The 24,662-nt window shown below is 34.3% G+C and overlaps 1 protein-coding gene across 2 annotated transcripts; it reads right to left on the bottom strand.

The window, feature by feature from the left end:
• Positions 1–1,230: 1,230 nt before the first annotated feature.
• Slc25a46 (solute carrier family 25 member 46) lies at positions 1,231–22,581 on the bottom strand. 2 transcript variants are annotated; one of them, XM_020171330.2, is made up of 8 exons: positions 22,183–22,581; positions 19,903–19,945; positions 18,614–18,671; positions 16,638–16,715; positions 14,659–14,759; positions 9,443–9,499; positions 7,835–7,892; positions 1,231–3,430 (listed from the first exon to the last, which is right to left on the bottom strand). In XM_020171330.2, exons 1-8 carry the CDS (start codon positions 22,460–22,462, stop codon positions 2,852–2,854), a joined length of 1,254 nt encoding a protein of 417 aa, XP_020026919.1. In that variant the 5' UTR covers positions 22,463–22,581; the 3' UTR covers positions 1,231–2,851. The 2 variants fall into 2 exon arrangements, with proteins under 2 accessions (XP_020026919.1, XP_073933074.1); XM_074076973.1 differs by having other exon boundaries at positions 19,903–19,940; positions 22,183–22,572.
• Positions 22,582–24,662: the final 2,081 nt, after the last annotated feature.

Here is a 24,662-nt window from a genome sequence, read left to right on the forward strand (position 1 = left end):
ACCAGGGCTAAAAGACAGTTTTGAGTGGTCAGGCACATCTGCAAAAGTGAGCAAGTTCCCTTACCTCAGCTCAGCATGGTAATGCAGGCCTATAATCCCAGCACTCAGGAGGCTAAGGCAGAAGGATTGCAAGTTCAAGGCCAGCTACAAAGTGGGACCCTGTCTCAAAAACAAAAATTGCTTACATCTCCAGTTTGTTTTTTAAAGCACTGGCTAAGGCACTAAATACCCCAAGCCATCACTCTTTTTAAGTTAACTTGTTTTTACTATCTTATAATATCTAGTGTTGGAAATTTGGAGAATTGAACAACTTTACTAACCCGTAATAAAATTGAGAAGAATTTTCAGAAAAGTCTATATATATACTTTAGTAAATCAATTCATAAATTCACATAATAGGTTAATTTTAACCAATTTTTAATTCAAACACTTTCAGTTTAATTTACTCAATTTAAGAAACCCTACAATGTAAGACAAGCATATCACAAGCCCCATGTCCAAAATCTGGCTTATAAGAGGATCACTGGGCCTATGGATCTTCATAGAATGGTATTCATATGTTATTAGTCTTACTACATTTTAAAAATATTTTCCTACTCTATTATCTTAAGAAATGCATTCTGTGGGTACTATATTTGACTTTCATATTAAAGAAAAATAGCAATTTTTAAAAGGGGAAGAGTGTATCTCATGGCCATTTTATTATTTTCTAACTTCGTTGAAAAACATTTGGCCAGCTTAAAGGTAAGTGCTTGACTTTTAAAGATTATATTTCAACTAAACTGGAAAAGCAGGAAAAATAATTAGTATTTTACTTAACACTCTTCAATTTTAGTCTTCATGTTAGTTTATACCCTCTTTCTCCAAATAGAAAATAAGACCAATCTTACTTATATGTGGGGTTCAGCCTATCAGTCTTATGAGGATTCCAGAATAAAACAAATTTATAACTGTATGTTCATGCTAACTTCCAACAAATAATCTAATTTTTAGGTAGATGAGGGATTTCACAGATTTTCATCATCAAATACTTGATTCCATTCTAGAAATTTTCTGGTTATTTTTCTCTGAAATCACCTTGATTATAATAAAAATAAAAGGCTTTCAGGAAACTGAATATATGATTAATATCTAAAATACATAGTAGTTCAAAAGTAATAAAGACAATTTAAACCCCATACGTTGGACAGAGTAAAACATTCTCTTAAAAATTAATCATAAAATACAAAATGTGATCAATAGCATTTATTTTCCCTTTCTTAGTGGAAAACATATTGTATTTCAGTACTCACACACAGGACAGTAAAAGAGTTGCTACTTACATAATGTCTCACACTTTTTGGATATCGTTTTTTTGTTCCAACACCATGAAATTACAAAAACAACGATCCCTGTAATGTTTAACAAGTAACGTAAGTTTCAGGTTGCATGTACTCAGGTTGGGCGATACCTGCGCAAAGTCATTACACTTCAGTGCTAAGTGGTTTATGCTTGTAAAAGTGATCATCCTCATAAAGAAATCCAACGATAAAATGTTCAGTGATGGACCAGTCAGATGTATCTCATTTTACTATACAAAGTTAAACCCAACAAATTAAATTTAGGAAGACACAGATTTCTTTCTTATTAAACTGGTTAACAATTTGTCTTTACATATTTATTGAAATGTACTTTTTCCTCCCTCCTCCACAAAACACAAGGAAAAATTTCCTTTAAAGTTTGTATTTTTTTTCAGTATTCACCCAAACAAGTTTAAATAAAAAGGATAAGGATTAATTATCTTGCTTTTTTTAAAGTATCTAGTTTGGAGAACAAACTTTAAACAAACACTAAAAGAAAAAAAAACTGCAGCCATTATTTAATGATGACTATATGGCAGGCAAGAGGCACAAAATTCCGGGGTAAAATTTGATTTTGTGTCCTCTATAAATAATTTGGAAAGTAAGGCAAATGAAGTTCCTTTAAATACACAGTTTGTAAATGTGGAAATAGTAATAGTTGTCATGATTATTTGATATTCTTTCTTAAGAGTAGCTCTAAAATAGCCTGATAATTCACATTACTAGCTAAGCAAACAAAACTATACAAACATGACAAATTTTAAGTTTCTGGCACTGAAATACTGGGTTTAGATGTGGTTGAATAAGCTATACTTGACTCAATCTTTCAGGTACCTTGGCTTTTGATGTTTATTCTGATGTTCAAGCAGAAAGTGCATGATTTTATTTTAAGCAATAAGTTGATCTACCAGCAGAGAACTTGTAGGGATAAAGGTAATTCCAAGTTATGAAAGTGTACATAGATGGCTTTATATAATACATATACACAGCCTCTAAAACAGTATTATAGGGACAGTGCAATTTAAAGTCCTTCAATTTCTGCCAGATCTAATACTTAGTTTTTTCAGTGATGATATGATTTAGTTGCTTACAGGCAAAACCTCCTGATATAATACACTGCATTAAGGATAATTTGCTGATAACAATTTAGAAGGTAAAATACACATGTAGCAAATATATTAAAGTCAAGTAGAACAGATTCAATGAAATTGCATTTCACATTTGATGACAAATTTTCCTTCTGCCCAGGATCAATGTTACTTCAGCATGAGTGCTAAACTAAAATTTAATTGTGATAGTGTTATCTTTACTGATTTTCAAATTTGGAATAGCTTTGATCCAGTATCTATACCTATGCCTTAAAAGAACTGAAAAGTCAATATAATCAATATGTGCTTTACCTATCAGTTTCACTTTCCGATACATTTTTTTCACCCATTATTTCGCCTTTATCCCTCATAATTTCTTGGCATATTATGCCTTCTGGATTAACCAGTAATAGAACCTAAATCTCAAATGCTATTTTGAAGCAGTGTAGAGTAAATAATTTTGGTAATCTGTAAGACAGTTGCATGCAGTGTGTACTGTATTACAACAGCACCAAACCCCTTATAAAAACCAAGCACTCCTTCCTCCCGCTTTATGGTATTGATACAGTCTCTCATTCCCTCATACTGTGTATTAATTGGAAGCACTTCATAGCCAAGGTCTGTATTGTCAATTATTGTGCGTGTTCCTTGAATGTGAAGGCGGTGCAAAACTGTTTCCAATGGGTAAAGTATAACGTCAGAGCAAAGACTGGCAGCAAAGTTAGCAATCAGTTCTGGAAAATAAGCATCCAGCATACTCTGCATAGGACTAGTGCTCTCAGCTAGGTGGCTATTATAAGCCTTTCTCTTTAGAATTAGTAGGACGAACTTCTGAATGATTGAGCTGATGATGTAATGAAGAATTCCATGCAGCACCGTAGGGAAGATCAAGGAAAGAAGCGGAAGGAGTCGTTTGCTGTGAGGCACTCCCAAGCCTATCACTCTTCCAATTCCTTCTTTAACACATTCCAGTATGCCAGTATTATCGCGAATTATCTCACTCTGAAATAAAAATGATGAAATAAGGAAAACTTAATTTTTAAAAAATTTGCCACAAAAAGTGACTCTTTCTAGATCCCTTCTAAATTAGCTTACTAAATAAGGAATGTGTCAATGGTTTTCAGACTTCAGTTGCTTTCTAGGCATTAGATTTTTTTTTTTCAATGAAATCTCATAAGACAGACAGTAGTAAAATTGGGAGCTACTCTTACAGGGATAGGGAGATGGGCGAGAAGACAGGAAAACACACACATCTAGTTTTCTCAATATAAAAAACTCCTTAGCATGCACAAGCAATAACTTGAAGCTTAAGAGGCAGTGCAGGATTTAAGAGTGCTTAAGCATGGTTTAAATCCCATCTATTTCCTTTATTTACTGGTTATATGACTAACAAATTACTTAACTTTTCCTAAGTATTTGCTCAGCATTCTACAAAAACAGAAATTAGTGCTATCTATCACTTATGCAGAGTTGTTCTATTAAATTGAAACAAAAAAAAAACAATCTTATTACCATCTAAAAAGCCTCTTTTTAAAATTTTGGGATAGAAATAAGAAGGCTTGTGATACAGGTTATAGAGGTATACAGAACCAGAAAAGGAACAGCTAAAAGGTTATTATGACCAGAGCAATGCCTGTAGAAGAGTAGAAGACGATATTAAAAAGGACCTTATCAAGCTTTATAGCCCACGTAAGACTTTAATCTCTAGTCAGCTGGGAAATAGCTATTTGGTTAAAAGCAAAAGATGAAAATGATACTATTTATATTTTAAAACATAATATGCTATTAAAACACAGTTTTCTATTATGCAAAACATGACAAAGGCAGAAGTTGAGAGTAACAGAAAGTTATTGCAAGCAGATTTTTGCTCATATGCACAATCTACACCTAAAATGGTAATAGTAAAAATAATAAGCAAGAGCATAAAGAAGGACTGTCTGGGAGGGATCGGCAGGAGAGGGAAGAAGAGAGTACTAGGAGTTGAACACAATTGAAATAACTATATATATGTGGTGTGTGCTTATGTATATATATAGGTTATCTATATATACATGTGGAATAGTAATGAAACCCACGAAATACTGTTTGAAAGGGTGCCAGGAGTTAAGGAAGCATAATAGAGGTGGGGTAAATCTGATCAAAGTAAATTGTGTGCATCTATGGAAATATCACTATGAACCCCCTTTGCATGATTAATGTTCACCAATAAAAAAAATTACTGCAAAGACACAGTATAAAGATGATGATGGCTTGGACTAGGAGGTAGAAATAGAAGTATATCAGCTCAACTGTACTTTTAATATCATAATAACAGGAATTATTGGTGGAATGCTTTGGTATATCAAAGAGAGGAGTCAAACTTGCTGGCCAGAGGAACTGGAGGAATAGCACTGCCTTTTACTGAGTTGAGGAATACGACTGTAGCAGTAATTCGAGGTAGAAGACCAAGAAATCAGAAATGTAAGTACCAATCTAAATGATAAGAAAAAGGTCCAAGCTGGACATACAGACATAGGAGCCCTCAATAAACAGTTGACATTTAAAACCATGAGACTAAAATGAGTTCACTTAGCCTACTAATCCATTTCCGTACCTCTGACCGTGGCCCCCTCCCCACTCCAGTCTGTTTTTAAGACAACAGCTAAAGAGATTCTAATAAAGACATGTCAGATCACATCACTGTTCTGCTAAAATCTACCATCTTTCTTAAAAGTCAAATTACTACAATGAACTATGTCCTACAAGATCAGGCCCCTCTTTCTATGCAAGCTTCATAGATCCTGCTATTTTTTTCCTTACCTTTAAAATAAAATGTCAGAGTAAGAACTCTACAAACTCTATAGTAACATATAAAGCCTTTGAGCTGGGCACCAGTGGCTCACACCTGCAATCCTAGCTATTCAGGAGGCAGAGATTAGGAGAATCACAGTTCAAAGCCAGCCCAGGGAAATAGTTCGTGGGACCTATCTCAAAAAAAAAAAAAAAAACCCTTCACAAAAATAGGGCTGGTGGAGTGACTCAAGGTAAAAACCCTGAGTTCAAGCCCCAGTAAAGCCTTTGCTGTTCCTCTGCTTAGGAAGTTCTTTGAGATACCTGTTTTTTCCCAATCTTAGGCCTTTACTCAAATGTCATTTTGCAACAAGGCAATCTTCTTTAAAAAACTAGCTGCCCCTACCTACCTATGACACATCCTATTTGCTTTCCTTGCTATAAGTTTAACTTTTATCACTAATATGCCTTATATGCACTCTTGTTTATGTCTATTTTCTCCACAAACATAAAAGTGCTATGAAGGCAGAATACTTCTGCCTGTTTTATTTTATGCTGTCTCCTCAGGGCCTACAACAGTGTCTAGATTAGACTTTGAAAATGTATGAATTGGCCGTGATCGTATAGTGGTTAGTACTCTGCGTTGTGAAAATGTATGAATTGAATGAGAATTTTTAATGAAGAAATGAATCACTAGGAAGTTCATATTCTACAGTTTCAAGTAAGTGTTCTTAAAGAGATCTACGCAATTTTCAAGGAAAACAAAGTTTGAAAGATATGTGAGCGCCCTAGAAGGGCAAAGAATCACTGAGTTTAAAGTAGGAAGATAAAAGACACTATGTTAAGTTGAGTATGTAGGGATGACAATGGTGATCTACTGGTGGGGACAATAGACAAATTCTAGATACTTGTTAATGTTAGAACTAAGAAGGCATGAGTTGCATTTAAAAAAAAAAACAAACCTAAAAATCTTCCCTAAGTTTTGAGTCACAGCAAAGAAAGCAAAGTGCCACTAAATAGAAATGGAGAAGAGGTTCAAATGGAAGCTAGTGGGTGACTGAGACTGTTTTTTATAAGTTGAGATAAAGAATAGGGTGAAAATGATTCATAAGTAGATGAATTCTCCCAGGATAATTAGTATAGTATAAAAATGAGAGAAGGCCAAGGTCTGAGCCTTAAGGTAAAATAGGAGAGATGGTAGAGAAAAAGAAGTTACTGAAAGAAAAACACGATTAAGACAGTAGAAATCTAAAAAGAGAAAAGAGGATTTTTGAAAACAGACATTAGGAGTCTAATGGAAAATGCTAGCAAGTCTGACATGGGCCAGGAAACACAAGGGGTGCATAACTGGATTTAAAAACACACAGAAAAAACTATCACAACATTTAATTTTTAAAGCTGTTTTAAAATACTATTCCCATTTTATCGTTGAGAAAATTATGGTTTAAAAATGTTAAAAATTGGACTGATGGAGTGGTTCAAGCAGTAGAGCACATGCCTAGCAAGTGTAAGGCCCTCAGTTCAAACCACCAAAGAAAAAAAAAGTTAAAAATCTGTCTAAAGTCACAGATCTAATTTAAATAGAGAAACTGGATTCTGAAGAGTCTGTCCCAAGCTAACACTTATTTCCCCCCAATATATTACGCTGTTTAGTTGTTTTACTTAAATAATTATTATTCTGCTGTTTTTTTCTTATCTTTAAAATGAGAATATGTCATAGAGTGATTTCTGTGAGCTCTATAGTAACATATAAAAATTTTTTTCATTTATCTATTACAATGTGAAATATAAGAGGAAAAGAAAATATGCTTGGGTTATGAGATGTTAACTTCAGTTTACTGAACTGAGCTCTAACAGGAACAACAACAAATCAAATATTAATGGAGTTAGAAGAAAAACTAAGAGGAAAAGAAAAAGGAAAGGCTGACTTAATAAGAGTCTTTTATAGAGAGGGCAGTCATAAATATTGAAGAAAAAATAATGCTAGAGGATCTGACCATGGAAATAGAAGAGAGGTGTACAAATAGTTGAATTTTGTGTATACACAAAGTTAAAACTATCTTCATCTTACAGTTTTAGGGGCAGGAAGTACAATGTAAGAAAGTGTATGAGTTAATTCTATGTACTCGAAGCGCCACCAGGTGGTTAGAAATAATAAAACAAGCAAACAATTGAAAATGCTAGCAGAAAATTGCTTAAGTTATCACACCAACAGAATCGCATGTTCCTATGTGGTCAAGGAAGGGATAAAGGAGATCAGTGGAGGGGGTGAATTCAAGTATGATATATGATACACTGTAAGAATTACTGTGAATCCCTCAATGTACCTCCACCCAGCATAACTTAAAAAAAAAAAGAGCAATGCTGTTGGTAAACTACCTATGGGTTCCACCTGATCACTGTTAGGATTTTTCACTGTGCTTAGACAATTATGAATGCACTGTCCTACGGTAAGCATAATCATCTGAGTTGTACACAGGGCCTTGCAACATGTGATAGATGTGTGGTATCTGTGAAATACACACTTTTTAAAGGATACTGTATGTCTTAAGTTTTTGTGCATACAAGAATCAGGCATACAAATGTAATGAATATTCCAAAACCATTTATCTAAAAAACTGACAATAAATAGCTTACCTGTACTGTTTCAATTAGACTTGCTGAATAAAAAGGCATTGCTACCACATAAGTTAGGCTGTAGAAATTAAAACAAATTTATCAGTATACTTAAACAAGAAGCTTATTCTAAAAATTTAAATATCTGCTCAATGTATAAATATAATTTATACATGAGCTAGTCATCTATTAAAAGTTTTCAACTATTAATACTTTGGACTAAAGATATTAACTTTGGAAACCTGTAATATAGGATGCTTTATTCAACAGAGCTTTTTTTTTAAATCAAGTATTAATAAGGACCTAGGGACAGATTGCAAAGAAAACAAATTTTATTTTAAGCCAAAACAGTGTATGTTAATTTAAGATTCACTATTTAGACATCTACCTGCATACAGTTAATGTACCTATAAATCTGATTTTTAAAGTTCAGGATGAGAATCCATTCCATAGTCTGCTTTTCTCATGATATTTGAACAAGTATGTGTTTTGCTATTATCCTATTATCATTATTTTTTCCTAGACTTCTTATGCAGCAGAGCTAAGCCAACCTTCAGTGTTGAGTGAAGTCCTCTGTTATTAAAAAAACAATATTGCACAGCTTTGCAAAGTTGCTTCCCATCACTGATATTTAGCCATAGCAATACTAAACCTTTGCAAGTCTGCAAATATAGTTACTTAAGATTCCATCAAGGTAGGACTTACCTAACCCTTATGGGCCAGGTCTTGGTAAGTAGTGGTTTTCAAGGTGAATGAAACATCACTAAATAATAATGTGCTGGAATGTCCCATAGAGGGAACCAGCCAGCTGGGGGATTTCCAATTCACAATCTTCAAAAAAAATTAAAGAGTGAAGAATAAAATTCTAATCTATAAAATGGTTACTATTGTGACATCACTAATTGGCTTTAAGACTATATTTTAATGTTATGACAGTTTTAAGCTTGCTCATCACTAAACAAATGCATTGGTATCTTTGCTTAGTAATAAAAAAATACAGAATGCTTATCTCTTGACGGAAATTCTTAGGAGCAGATATATTTCAGGTTTTGGAATTTTTTCAGTATTTGGAAACTTTGTATACACATGAGATATCTTGGGGATGGGACCCAAATCTAGATACAAATCCATTTATGTTTTATACATAATTTATAAACATAGTCTGAAAATAATCTCATACCATATTTTTGTGTGCCTGCATTTTGACTGTGACCTGTCCTATGGAGTGGGAAATTCATGACATTTGTGGTGTCATGTTGGTACTCAAAATTTTTGATTTTGAAGCATTTGGGATTTTGGATTTTTGGATTAGGGATACTCAAACTAATAATAATAATTTTCTTAGAAATTTGGGTTAAACAAATTAAAAACTTGCAAAATTTTCATGAACAAAGGAAACAATTACGCTGTGATTCCTACCTTTCCAATTAGTAAGAATTATTTTACAGATCACAAGAATGTCAGGACTTTATTCCTAAACTCTATGTTACTTGTCCTTTGAAGACCTATTCACATAAATATCTCATTACTCTAATTTCCTCCACTGAATTTCTTAGTAAAACTTTTTTCAGTTTTACCACTACAAAAATTAGTAGAAATTTCTAAGAAAATGCCACTTTTGATACTTACGATTTCAGTAGAAGGTGTTCACCTATTAGTTTGGGATTCCATTTGTGTGAAATTTCCCTAAAATGTAAGAATCTTGAATTAGCCCAAATTTCTAATATTTTTTAATCTGTGGGAGAAATATGTTCTAATGGTGAAGATTTTCCTTTCTGGGATGTACTTCAAATAACTTTGGTGGTTCAAAAATAGACAGTGTTTCTATATGAGCTGACAGAAGAACAAGAGGTATAACTGATTATAAAAATGAACATAAGTAGAAAAAAATAACTTAAAAACAGGGAGTAAATAGGGGAAAGGAAGCGGAAACAAGGAACACAATAAGGAAGGAATAAGGCTTAGAACCAAGTATTAAAAAAAACTGACTCCTTTTATCTATCCTCTAATATTTTATAAAAATCAGTAAAATATATTGCCTCAGTGCTAGAAATTTAAATTAGTGTATTTGAATGCATCAGGAAAGAGTATAAAAACTTAGCTTGTGATTCAGCCTTCTCACATACCATTATAAAATACTAAAACTGTGTAAATATATTTTAATTCACTATTTTCAGTAGAAAGTATACTTGCAAATGAGTATTAACATTAAGAAAATCTATGAGTACTTTTTTATGCTTAAAGGAGCCTAGTTTTCCATTTGACAGAATAAAATATATATCTCTATTTGGAATCAATACACAAAAACAACAGAATTTGAAAATAACTATAGCTGAGCAGACTAATATTCACATGGTCAAATATCTGTCCTCTTAAAAAAGTAAAATCTTTGTTCAACCCAACCCAAACCATTCATTTTCTTTCAATTACCTCTATTCATCTTTCCTCTTTATAGTTAATCTTCTAAATTTTCTATTTCCATGTCTTAATTTCACATTCACTTCTGAATCCACTCCATTATCCTACGGAAACAATTCTTGCCAAGGTCCCCAATAACTTCCACATCACTACATTCAATGGGCCTTATGTCAAAAGCCATAGAGTACTCATGTTCCTCTGTCCCTGACGCCTTCTCTGTACACACTCATGGTTTTTATGCTACTTTCTGGTCTCTCTCTTTTTTGCCGAATCACCTTTCTTAACAAGTCTGGACTTCCAAAAGTTCTATTTTGTATACTCCTTCCCTAGGCATGCTCATCCAAGACACAGTTTCAAACTCTACCAAATTTATTTACCTTCAGTTAAGACTTTTCCACATGCCACTCCTATCATTTCCCTACTGATCATTCCACCTGAATGTAAAGAAAATGAAAATGAACTGAACTTGTGCAAAATCAAAACCTTTCTTTCCTACGTATTCTTTCAGTGTTCCCTACTTGAAAATTATTAATCAGAAAGCAATCAACTTAATTTGAAAAAGATATCATTGTATTTAAAAAACCAAGGATTTAAAACAAGTGAATTTAGAGAATTGTTGGGAGAGCATTGCAACATATTCACATGGCACAATCACAAATGTGAGATGAGTCAAAACTCGGGAGTTCAATTCAGGTTTTCTAAGAGACTGGACTACTCAGGTAGCCTTGGTTACAAGAGCTCTTACTTCATGTTAATGATGTGAGAAAAAACAAATATATGAAGTAAAGGGTCCTTTGGTATACAACAATGCATGGTCTGACTCACTCCAAAAGGGGGAAGATCAAGTAGAGGACTTAGAGAGATCTGGCAGTAAATAAAGATATCAGAGATGATGATCCTGTGTTATATATGTTGTTTTAAATAGTAATATTACTGAGAAGTTGTAAGCTTGATGACTTAATAAGCACTACAGTTTTACCGTCTTTCTCTCTGATGTGCTCATAATCACTATAAAAAACTAAATACTGATAAATTTATACTGTCAAGTGTTCTACTTGACAACCATATGCAATTTAGAAACCCCAATCTCAGAGCTCAGCCTCTTCATATAGTAGCAATTGCCTTGAGTTACTGCTTTGCTGCCTTTATTTGTTATGACTGTTTTCCCCAGGAAGTCAACTCTGCCTGAAGAAGAATAAAGCAAACAAAACATCAGGGGAAAAAATGCAAGATATTAAAGTGTCTTCATTTAAAATCCAGTTGGGTACATAAGCCAACATCTTAGCGGTCATCCTTGAATCCTTGACACCACCTTCTTTTTCATCTACCATTCCTTATCCTATCACAAAGTTTCATCAATTTTATATATCATTCAAAACTGTCCACTTACATCCTGATACCACCCTGGTCCTAGCCATTGTCATTTCTCATCTTGATTTCTATTATAGCTTACTAAGACATATCCTTTCACTTGCCAAGTTAGCCCTCCTGCAATATTTTCATCTATAGCTACAATGACCCTTTGAAAACATAACTCTGATGTCACTGGCCCTACTTAAAACTCTTCAATATCCTTAATGTGACCTACAAGGCCCTGCATAGTCTGGCCCCCATCTACTTCTTCAACACTCTCTATCTTGACCTCTAGCCTCCAGCCATACCAACCTTCTCTCAATTACATTAAGTGTCCATGCTGCCCACACAAAGTGGTCTATGCCTTTTATACCCCATTCAGATCTCAGCTTAAGTGTAATGTTACCAGGGACACTGTTCCTAAAACGGTGGTTCACATAGAACCATTCTTTTCTTCTAAACCAAATTTCAATTGTAAATATTTATTCATTTGTGTGACTATTTTCCTGTAGTACTTACAGAACAATATTCTGTTCCTTGAGTAAACAAATTTGGATTTGTAATTATTTATTCATCAGTGTGAATATTTTACTTAATGTATGTTGTTATAGTAGATTCTGAGCATCAAGGTAACAGATACCTTTTGTTTCCTCATTGTAAACCTGATTCCTACCACAAGACTTGTCACAAAGAAGACACTATGAAATGTTAGCTAAGTAAATGAGTGAATTAATGGGTAGGGGTTATCACCAAAATTATCCATGAACAATAAAAATAATCTTTTGTGTCTACTTTAAGATTCAAAATGGTGAAAAATACATTTCCACACAATTGACAGGTATCTACTGAGAAAGATGATAAAATTTTATAAAATCCTATGCCTTTCCATTTCCATTTCTTTTTCCTTTCCTTTTACTTGAAGTTCTGTTACTCCTTCAGCTATGCTTTAGACAAACAATGCTACTTGCCTAAGATCCTGGAACTAAAAAGTATTGTAGTTAGGACCTGCATCAATAGCTTCTGATTTTAAGCACTGAATTTTTTTCTATTCTATCATACTAACTTCCCTGAATTTTGTTAAAATTTTGTAGAATTTTTGTACCTTGGGAGAGCCTTAAGAATATCTGACAAGTACTTTCAAACTTATCCTGTGACATAAAAAGCGATAGGGTAAATAATGTTAGTCAAATTCAGTTTTTAAAGTATGACATAAGAGACCTTCAAGGGGCCAAATGTTTCCAACCTTTCTAATCTTTATTTCTTTATTTCATGCGAGATACTAGTGGCTCTACTTTCAACTGTCTCACTCTCTTGCAATCCAAAAAATTTACTCAGGGCTAACTTTGAATTAATGAATCACCTCAAGCCTCTAATGCTATCAATGGACTGATATGGAAAAATATAGTTCTGATACAGAAAATTGTGGAGTCATGCCAAATAGCACCTAACGAATTTATGATTTCCAACATTATCTATTAATACTCCTTCCAAATATTCATTATAAAAGTCCCTTGTTGCCTATTGTTGTGACTGCCCAAGAGTCACAATATCATTCTTCTCATGCTTTTCTACCACAACTCCAGAGCTTATCTTTCCTTCGCCAAGTAACCATGGCACTTGTTTCATAGAAAAAGGGACAAACCCAGGAAATTCCCCCAATTTCTCTATCCCTCCCTCCAAATATATCTACAATTCTAATTCTACAATCTTGGCTTCTGGAGACTGTGTTCAATATCTATTACTATTTTTAATTTGCTTTGAGGGCATCACTCACTAATAATACTCCTCAACTATCTCTCTCACTACACACACCCTGACACATAAGCCTGGAATACATATATGCACACACAAGTTACCCAGGATTTTGTTCTTAACCCACTTTATTTCATTTCTTGTTAGTTGAGTTTCATCTAATGCTTCAAATGCTACTTTCATGCCACTTCATGGCTCGACTTCAAATTTTCTGTAAGACTCTGATACATATTTCCAACTATTCATTTTACATGTCCCTCTGGATACCTGGAAAAATCTCAAATTTTGTGCATTGAAAGTTAAATTTCATATCTTCTTCCTTACTTCAACTTACTCTTCTTCATGAATTCTCAATGTTGGTTAACGTTTTTCCATTATAGGAATCTCAGTCACTGCTGACAACTTACTCTTCCATAACCTAACTCCAATCCAACATCAATTATCATCAGTTATACTTCAGAAATATTCATCTTGCTCAACCCTTTTTGTTCTGTCCCATAATTTGGAAACTTCTCAGTCTGTTCTAGATTAATACAATAGCTCTTCAGTCTGCACCAATTTTTTGTATCACCACTTGAGTATACCTTGATCAAAACACCCATTTTTTTTTAAAGTTAAACCTTTGATTCCCAAACCCACAGAGAATTAAACATTACAAAGATATGATCATACTTTAACTTCAATATAGCACTCAGTTTCTTTTTCTAGTACTTCGCCAGATACACAATCAATATTCCATGTACAAACTACTTCTTTTCGTTACATAGATTGCTCAACTTCCATAACCCTGGGCATGTTGTCACCTTTCCTTGGCATGATCTCCTTTCCTGCCAAGTCACCTCTTACTCATAATTCAAGTATAGCTCAGATTTCAGTTCATTTTTGAAATTCTTGCCAATAACTCCAAGTGAAGTACCCCTTGAACTCTGAAAGGAGTTTGTTTAATTGCAGCATGAATCACCTAATGCATTACAACCAAACTGGCTACTTAACAAATAGGTATAGTTTACATATTCATTTTTGTTTCTTAGTTGGCAATTGCTGACATACAGCAATAGGAATTGGACAGTGTATCTCAAAAGATACTAGAAGAAACAGCATTTTCATTCTCACATATTAAATCAACAAGGTATAATTAACAATGTAATTATATATAATACACTTATATTCATAAGTGAGTACTATATATTATTTATAAATATATAATATAATCTATTTTTAGTTGCTTCAGACAAGTTTTCAGATTCAAGGCATTTTTAGGAGATTACATATTTTATTACAATTTAATATGGATCTAACATTAAGAAAATGCCAAAAAGTACCTTGGCAAAGGTGTGAATTCACTAATTATGCCTTCTGCACCAAGTGTGACACCCTGGACAATAAATGTACTTCCCATTCCTTTCCACAGGGCTCTTGGTCCCTGAAATGAACAAAATTTATTTGTTAGTTTCTAAACATGAAACACAAAAAGGTCTTAATAAAACAAAAGTGAATGTCTATTGATATTTTCTTATAAGGTATTATTCAAATAGAAATCTTATTAAAAAACCGTAACTAAACAGATTTCCATGTTGGTAGGTGGCCTATGTTAAAGGCAAGTTGCATACTCCAATTAATTAAATACCTCTAATGATTAATTAATGTATTAGATACCTCTAATATCTATATATTCAACTCCCTACTAGTCTTGCTGTTTTGATGACCTTATGGTTATCTCAAAATTTATAAATCCACAATTTAACTCAATCATATTCACTTACACAATTCTTTTCCTTGTCTACTGTATTTCCCATCTTCCTAGATGGCAGTTTCATCATCTGGCACCAAATCATATATCCAGATAACGCTTTCTTACTCTTTCTATCTATTCAGTCTATAGTCAAGTTCTATAAATTCTGCTTTCTTAGTCTTTTACAAATCCATGCTCTTTTCTCCTTGTTTCACCATTATTTATATTTGTTAGTTTGTTTTTTTGGCTGTACTGGAGTTTGTATTCTTGTTACGCAAGAATGTGTTAGGCATATGCTCTACCTCTTGAGCCATGCCTCCAAGTATTTATATATATTTGACTGCATTACAAGAGCTTCACAATTTCTAGTTCTGCCCCTTTTCACAATACCATCAATGATATTACTATTTGTATTATTTATCTATATGTTATTAGTAAATAACATACCAATGAAATAAAATTAAAGCAATAGTCTCGAGTAGCAGATTCTTTTCTTCTATCTTCCAGAGATTGCTCATGCACACACATGAGTATAACTCTCTGTGTGTATAAAGACATAGAAATGCTTTTGTCTGTTTATTTTAACAGATGTTACTATCTTTGTTCCATAAAAATTAACCCAGATCATTCTGTATCACTGCATACAAACTACCTTCTTATTTGTAAAGGCTATGTGATGTTTCACCATGCAAATAAACCATAATTATTTTATTGGTACTCTATTAGTGGATTGCAGTAGTTTCTTATCTCATTATTATGTGCAATACCACAGCCTTATCTATGTATATACATTTTTGCACATACATGTACACATTTATGTGGGAAAAGTTCCTAGTAGTAAAATTATTAAGTCTAAGAACATGCACATTTAAAATTCTGATGAATACTGCCAAACAACCCAAGTTTTTCAAAATACTTTGGTCACTGCTAACATAGTCTTATAGTTTTTAAGTGTGTAGGTCTTAAAAGACCTTTTATGATCTGGATCATATTGATTTTTCTAGTTCTTTTTTCATCTTTCTCTTATTCTTCAACCTCTGCCCTAAGTTCCTACTGTGCTACATTAAATCCAATTATAAACATTATAACTTCTCTATCTCATCTGCTTTTGAACATCTACTTATAAACCTTTTTCTCTACCCTTAGCATTATAAAGCAGACTTCCCAAAAATAGACACACGACTCAGAGTATCCTGTACTCAATCATAGTTTTGACAAGGTATCTCTGTTTTCTATTATAATAGCATTTTATACTTTTAATATTGCATTTTACCTCATCATAGTCTTCTGTTTAAGATTTTGTCTTCATGACTAGATTATAAGTCTTTTGAAAGTAAAAACTTTATCTTACCTGCTGCTAAATTCTTGGAACTTAGCATAGCTCTTTGTTTGTATTTCTGCCGAATTAATTTAGTAGAAATGTGGAAGGTTCAAAAGATAACATTCCTATGCTACATTAGTTTTACTACAGAGTTATTTGTACTAACCAAATTAAAAGGAATTTTTCTTACTTTAATGATTTAGTCCCAATATATACATCTTTAATAGAATCCATAGACTAATTCTCACCTGAGTTTTGTTGAAGTTGTACATGATGTTGATAATTGTAAAAGGAGTGAGATGGTAATGCCGAGCATGGTAATTAACCTGTAAAAAGATATCATCTTGTTTTTCTGTTGTTTGTCATGAAACAAAAAGGCCATAAGAAATAGAAAATGGAGCTGAAGCATAAACAAAAGTTCTAAAGTCAACATAAAATATGCTTAAGCAAAATTACTTTAGAAAGTGCTTTAAATGACCTATTAAAACAGATATAAAATAGATTAAAATAGATATAAATATACTACAAAAACCAATGCATTTGTTTTTTTAAACACTAGAATTACATCTCCTACTCATATTTGTTTTGGGCAAGCACTTTTCAAACTACAGGCTTCAATCCATGGGTGAACCATAGAAATCATTGAGGAGGGTCAAAATGATATACACTGGATCACAATGTAGTATCATCACAATCTAAAACATGCATGTCTGAACTGCACTGTTCTGGGGCATACATTATCAATGCTATTTTAGTGGTTGTTTCTCTATACAGACTAATTTGTCAATGCTAAACAGAAACAGATTAATTTATTCTGATTTATATTATTTGAATTCTAAGACTAAACAAACACGAGAAAAATTATTTTTCAAAGAGGGTAAGTTACATATGACAGCAGCATTTGCCACAGTACATGCAACTAACCCTCAAGGGCTCTACCAGAGGACTGACAAGTTCAAAATTATGTCCTTAATGATACAAAGGGAATATCCTTAGCAAAGCAGTAAAAGTATGTTAATTTTATAAAATTTTGACTTTGAGTACTTACCATATTCTAATTAAAACCCTGTGTGTTCCATAAATAAGATGGGAAAACACTTATGTGATGGAACAGCAACCTGCTCTAGAAAATCCTTATTATGAAACACCACTGCTTCCTTGAAAAACTCACTGGCAATCTACAGTTACTTCCACTTGGGACAGATACATATGTTTGAAAATGAACAAAGTAAGCTTATTGATTAAAAGAAAAAAAAACAATTACTGATAGTATTAATGTCAATAAACAAGGATTTCCAAGTAAAAGCCAGAATTTTGGGAAATCTATATCCAACATCAAGAGCACACAATAATTATACAGTTTTCTGTTGAGATCAGTGGTGCATTCAATGAAGATTATTTTTTGCTATTTGTATAATCAAATGTCTTAACATTTGGAAGATCTATATATGACTCAGAAAATCAGTATTTTTCAAATAACCAAAGCATTATGATATGGAATCATGCAAGGATAAAAATAACCATTCAAGATGCAGTATAAATCAGTGGGGACTATTTACATAACCAGGTATAAAAAATTCATGTTTCAGATTTCACATTGCAAATAACCTTTAAGAAACCATCACTCTGGAAATTTTGGTGTAATTTCAAAGAATATCTACGATGATCTCAAAAAAATACTCCTTCTGTTTTCAACTACATAATGTAGTTGAAAAAATAAGGCTGCATTTTCTTGTTTCTTTTAAAACATAACTAAGATATATTGTAAGTACTTTTGTAAATGTCACAATGTACCCCCAGTACAAAAGTATGATTAAAAAAAAAATAGTAACACAGAACAGATGACTAGAGAAGTAGATGCTAAAACAGGCCAATTCTTATTATGCCAGACAATAAAGATGTACAAAACCACAAAATAGTTATTTCTATTTACATTATTTATGTTAATATCTAATTAATTATTTTAATGAATTAAATATATATATTAACATTTTCCCTGTTTTAATTTTTGAAATGGTAAGTATTGATGGATACCACCCAAATAAACCAAAGCTCTTTGGAATTCTGAATAATTTTTACACTGTCAAAAAGGTTTTGTGACGAAAGTTTTATAATCGACATGTTACAGATTTTGGAACATCTCAGGTGGAATTATGTCATCACCTGAATCGTGCACTGCTAATCACAGTTAGGATTTTTCTGAGGTCATAGAAATTACATTTACCTGACATTGGCGGCGGAGAACAATGCAAGGATGGGCCAGTACATTTTCTGTAAAGAGACTATATAAAAATAATTTATGCATATATGTGTATATGCAGACAAATATTACTTATAACATCTATGTACCTGAAATTATCCTAGTCTGAAGAATCATACATGATTTTCCCAATTCTTAAAATAATTTAAAAGATTTTTAAAGGTATCTATACATGTTTGCAAATGATTCCACCAATAACAAAATTCAATATAAAAGAATGAAAACTAGATCTACAAATTAGTAAGTGAAGGAAGCCATATATAAATATCTATAGAATAACAAAGATGGAAATAGATCTCTAGGTTTATCATGAGAAATGCCGCATTGTTTAACTTGCCACATTTCTTTAAGCAAAATGACTCATAAACAAAATTCCTATCAGCAGAACTACTTGTTCTTCACGATTCCCACTGTAAAACTATTTATTTTGATGTACTTGTTATTTAAGTTATTGGATTTTAAAACTTACAACAGACTGTAGCATGATCATGTTAATTACTATTTTATGTATCAAATATTTCTTTTAAAAATTTTCCTGACAAAATTATTACAGCTGTGGGCTCATATGGATTAATACAGCATATGAATGTTTTAAGCATAAAGAGTAAAGTTGAAAAAGATTAACGGAATAGAAAATACAGATTTCATTTATACTGACATTAACATTAACTGAAAATAAGGTTTTTTGTCTCCCCTTGGTTAAAAAGTCTAAAATGACAAAGGTTATTCTGGTATGAAATTTAGATCTCATGAAAGTCCAATATTTATGAAACCGGTATTCACTGAAGATCACAATAATTAAGACTGTGATGACTTGTCTTAAACAAAATGATCATTAGAAACAAAACAATGTAAAGCTGACCAACAAATGCTGATTAAGACAAAATCTATGCTGCAAAATATCCTTGTAGCATTAGAAGGTTTAGGGAGCAGGTTCAGTGCCAATTTCTTTTTTTGATGAGCAGGAAGATAAAGATTACATTAGATTCTATTCTTCTGATAGACTCAAGACAGTTGTAACAATACTCATGACAAAATCACTTTAAATTTATTAAACTGAATACTTAGTTTCTACATTTACTAAAAAAAAATCGTTATAGCTTTTAAATAGTGGTAACTTTTCTGCAATGCATTATCTAATATTTAATCTGCTGCTCCTAAGAAAACCCCAAAGGAAGAATTACTAATCATTTAATATTATAAATTAAAGGAAAAACTCTAAAGAAAAAGTTAATCTTTAGATAAAACTTTACCTTGCAAGTCCAATACCAAATCCAGCAAATCTATTCAACTGTTCTAAAATAAAAGGAATAAGATTACTCATAACCATTATTTAGATTTACCATAAAAGCAAAAGATTTTTCTTGAATTAACATGCTGTTCCTTTAAACATCAAAGTCAAACTCTGATAGGGGCCAAGAAAATAACTTGAATGTGTGACGGACTCTGCAAGTTGCAATGTGTGGATCTCTCAAAAGTGCAACTGCTCTTTAACTCCAATTGGTTGTTGCCACGAGGCTATGGGTGCAGAGGTTTCTAAGTTATGATTTTTTACAAAATTCTTATTTTTGTAAAATATCTTTCAATTTTTAAACATTAGCAATGGCAACTATTTGAAAAAATGTTAGAACATTATGGGCCATGTCAAATAAGTCTATACATAGACCCTAGGGACTATCAGTTTTCAACTTGTGGCTGAAATCAATTTTTCTACAGATGGCCCTGTCTAATTCACCAAAGAGTTGATGCTTGTGCTGTAATATTAGTTCTTCACTGTTACTGATGTAGAACACCTTGTTAAACCCATAGTTGCAAGTAAAGCACCTCAAAATTATTTTGAAAAAGTACTTAAGGTCACTAAAATGCGGTAAACACAGTTCTCTTCTTCCATCTGACCTCAAGTTTTAAATAGCTTAAGAGTATGTTTAATTCAGTTCTGACAATAGGTATGTATGTGCTATTACTAACAGTATTTCTGTTGTGTTAGTGGAAAAAGTTCACAATGGGAAACACTCAATGTATGCCAAAAGAGCCTTTCTCCCAAAATCACAATGGTGGACTAACCTGGGAGCTAGACATTAAATATCAGTATTCACAAGATACAAGCCTCTCTTTCTCTTTCTGTCTTCTGCTCTTTTCAAAAGAAGCAATGCTCTATTTCCTTATAGGAAGAACAGGCCATGTAAGCATCTTCCTGGGGAAAATGTGCTTCACCTTGAAGGATGTGCAAGCTTCTTATGTTACTTCCTGCCTTTTAACTTCTACCCTTTTTTGTGTGCATAATCCTTCCCAAATATTAACAAAATATCCACTCATATTTTCTGGAAGGTGTGGAGAAAGTTTACTGTTATTAACCTTGTAAGTTTCTTAGGTGGCTATCCTTGTTGCAAAGTTACATTCACCCAACCTGGTAATAATAGCTGTAAAATAAATCCCCACTTTTGTTAACAAGCTTCTCATTGCAGCGATCAAAATGTAATTAAGGAAAAGAAAAAAAGCATAAACTTCATAAGAAGATGCACCAATTATATAGGCATTTAAAATTATTTCATTTATAACATATAAATTTTCCAGCATTCTTCTGAGACCAGTATGACACAATGCAAAGAAAACTAGCTAAGAGTCAAAAAAGTTGAGTAACTCACAGATCCTCCTCCACATACTCATTTGCTTACTAAATTATCATTAAAGTTTTTCCAGTTAAATAATGTACTTCCAGGTCAAAATCCAGGAAATGAGTGTAAGGCTGATGCTTTATACTTATATTTATTTATATAATATTCAATGATGTAACTGATCTGTTGTTCTAACAATTCCAGGAGTATGAAGTCAGCTGTTGACATTTTATGAATAAAAGGAATGTTCAAAATACCTACAGTAACGCAGTTATCACAATTTAAATAATCTTTTCATATACACTTTATCACTGTTTCTGTTAAGTGGAGGTTTTATGTAAGAAGGAAAGCAGAAGGGAAAATTACAGGGTGGTAAATTTCTAGATTGGGGATCTAAAAAGAGATACAAAATCCATGATTAAAAGAGTAAAGGGCGAGAATTCTTCTTATTAGACTATTAAGTGTTCCACACTGTACTAGGCATTACACAATTGCACTTAACACTTGTAAAAACTCTTAACAGCCATTCTACAAGTCTTCAACAGGAGCAAACAAGGTGTCACAGGTTAAGAAACTTTCACTTTATGAGTGATAGAGGCAGATTTGAACCCAAAGAACATGTTGAAAAGCTTCCCTTTCCACAACACAAAGCTATTCATTAATTAAATCAAGTAAATAGAGACTACAGAATGAATCAGGCACGGGTAAACAATGCAATTCCCTTCCTTCTCTATTCGGGCCATGAGTGGTAACACACCACCACCAGCGAGGGTTACTACTCTGCACTCTCGAGCTGAGGCAGATGCCTTCTTCACAGGTGGCCCCCGGAATACGTGCCAGGCCCGCCCCTCCCACGCGGCTTCCGGGGTCCGCGTCTCCGCCCCCCACTCCCGCTCCCGCTCAGCCTGCGCCCCTTACCGCGGCTCTGCCCCTGCGCGTCGCCGCCGCCGCCGGGGAGGGCGTCCTCCGCCGGGCCCTCGTACGGGGTGGAAGCGGAGGGCACACCGTAGGGCGGGCTCTTCTCTCCCCAGTGCAGGTTACGACTCCCCGGGATGTCTGGGGGAGTCGTAACCCAGGGGCCCAGGTCCGACCCGGAGCTGAAGGACCTTGCAGGGAAGGCGCCGCCGAATCCCGGCTCGTCTCTGGCGCCACCCCGGTAGCCCAAGCCATCGAATCCGTCCGGGCGCCGCGGATGCATCGCGACCGGGGCAGGACGAGGCCAGCCCACCCAAGCCCACCACCCCTGGGGCCACGGCTGCCCAGGGCCGCACCACCTCCCACCCTCCGCCGCCGCTGTGCCTGGGGAAATCTGACAACCGGAAGTCACGGTGGAAACCCGGAAGTTCTAACAGCACATGATCGCGGCCACTTCCGGCCGCCTTTCTATCGTGGTTGCTAGGGAGACGCGGTAGTAATCTATGGAAGGTCCTTAAAACTGTAGTTTTAGGGGAAGGTGATTGTAGGGTTAATGCAACGTAGTAAAGACTTGAGGCTTGGAGGGAGGCAGTGAAACAATGGCGTTTTTTCGAGGGAGAAGATGGCACGAAGGTGGAGCTGACCCGCCGTAAATGTCCGGCGCCGTCTCTACGCCCCAGATCTGTCTTTTCTCACCTGTCCTTCCTCACTTGACCTCATCTATCCCAGGGGAGCTACTACAGGTTAAAGTTGTGCTGTGCTAGCTCCGTGTCGCTCTGTCTCCTGCTGTTAGGGTTCTGGAGAGATTAGGGTCCGTCCATGAACGCAGTTTCTGTGGACCCGCGGAGCAGCGCAGCATGAGCAAAGATCAAGTGACTGTGAAGGAGAAAGGAGCCACGCACACAGACGCAACTGCCCACCCCGCCAGTTAGGCAGCATTTTACTTTGCTAAGGCAGCAAGGCAACCACATTTTCTGCACCTAAAACTCAGGGTATTTAAATCCAGCGATTTGGCCAGTCGCCCTCCCCTCCCCGCAGAACAGCGAAGAGGACGTCTGTCTGTCCAGTCGAGTCGCCTACTACCTGTTTTCATTAGCGCGCCCATGGACTCTGCGGGGAGACGGTCTCTCCCCAGCTCGGGCTGTGCCGGGCATGGGCTCTTCCCGGGTCTCTTCTCCCCACTGGACGTTTAGAACTCCGAGGGCTTTCAGAAGAGAACCCTGACGTACTGTCCTCAGTCTTCTTCCTGGCGGGAACCTTTGTTTAAAGTGATAATCGGCGTTCTTGAATTAGGTTGTGTTGACTCTCTTGCTAAGTGTATCCAGTACTAATACCACCTTGCTGGATCGCTAATGTCAAATTAATTACTGGACATGGTAATAAAAACATTTATCTGTTCCTTAGGAATCATTGTGGGTCAAGAATGGGATTGTCTCTGGTCCTAAATTTATTTTGTTGTTGTTAGGGAAGAGGAAGAAGGCCTGAGTGTGTGAACTTTTAATATAAAAAGGTAGAATCCGACAATTTGACATCCCCATGAGTGGAGAAAGAATAACTACTAAAAGGAGAACACTGGGGTAGCCAGTTGAGGGGGAAAATTTAAAAACAAAAAAAGCACTAACTAAATTCTGTCTGTCATATACAGCAGTTTTCTTTTTTAAAAAATTAAATAAAATTTGTAGGTGAATTTTTTTATACAGTGGATTGGAAAACTTTCTTAACGCAAATTTAAAAGCCATTTAAGGAATTGGAAAGATTATAATCTGTGCAGAATTTAAATTTATTTTATAAATAAAAAATACGTAATCAAAATTGAAAGGCAAATTACAAACTGGAAAAAATGATATTTTAACATAGCTTCAACGATGGATCAGTATCTTTAATATACAAAGAGCATTTACCAATTAATAAAGGTTATTCAATAGAAATATGAACAAAAGACGTGAAGAGGCAATTAAAGAAATGCAAATGTACACCAGTTCTATGAAAAAGTTCCCTCAAGTAATTAAAAAAAGATAAATAACAATCATCTCTCACCTATTAAAAGGACAATCTTTAAATGGGAAAATGCAAGTAGTGCCAGGTAGTAGCACTCATTCTTTTAAGGTGTGATATTAAAGTATAAAAACTTTTGATGAAAAGTAGTTTGACAATTTGTATCCAAAAAATCCTAAAAATCATGTGATTTTTATCATGCATGATTTAGGAGTCCTAAATCTTAGAAAACAACATACAACGTTTGTTTCTTGTACATGCTTATGGCATGTAAAAAAAATATATATGTTTTTATGGCATACTTGCACACAGTAGGAAAAACTGGCAGGAATCTAAATATCAAGTAATTATCTGTTATTAAATGATATGTCCATACAGACATTTAATTAGAATATATGCATTGAGCACCTATCTTATACCAGATTCTGTTTTAAGCAATGGAAATAGAATTGTAAATAAAGCGGACAAAAATTTCTGCATTGTTAGGA

This window comes from Castor canadensis, chromosome 6, assembly GCF_047511655.1.
Source record: "Castor canadensis chromosome 6, mCasCan1.hap1v2, whole genome shotgun sequence".
Taxonomy (NCBI): domain Eukaryota; kingdom Metazoa; phylum Chordata; class Mammalia; order Rodentia; family Castoridae; genus Castor; species Castor canadensis.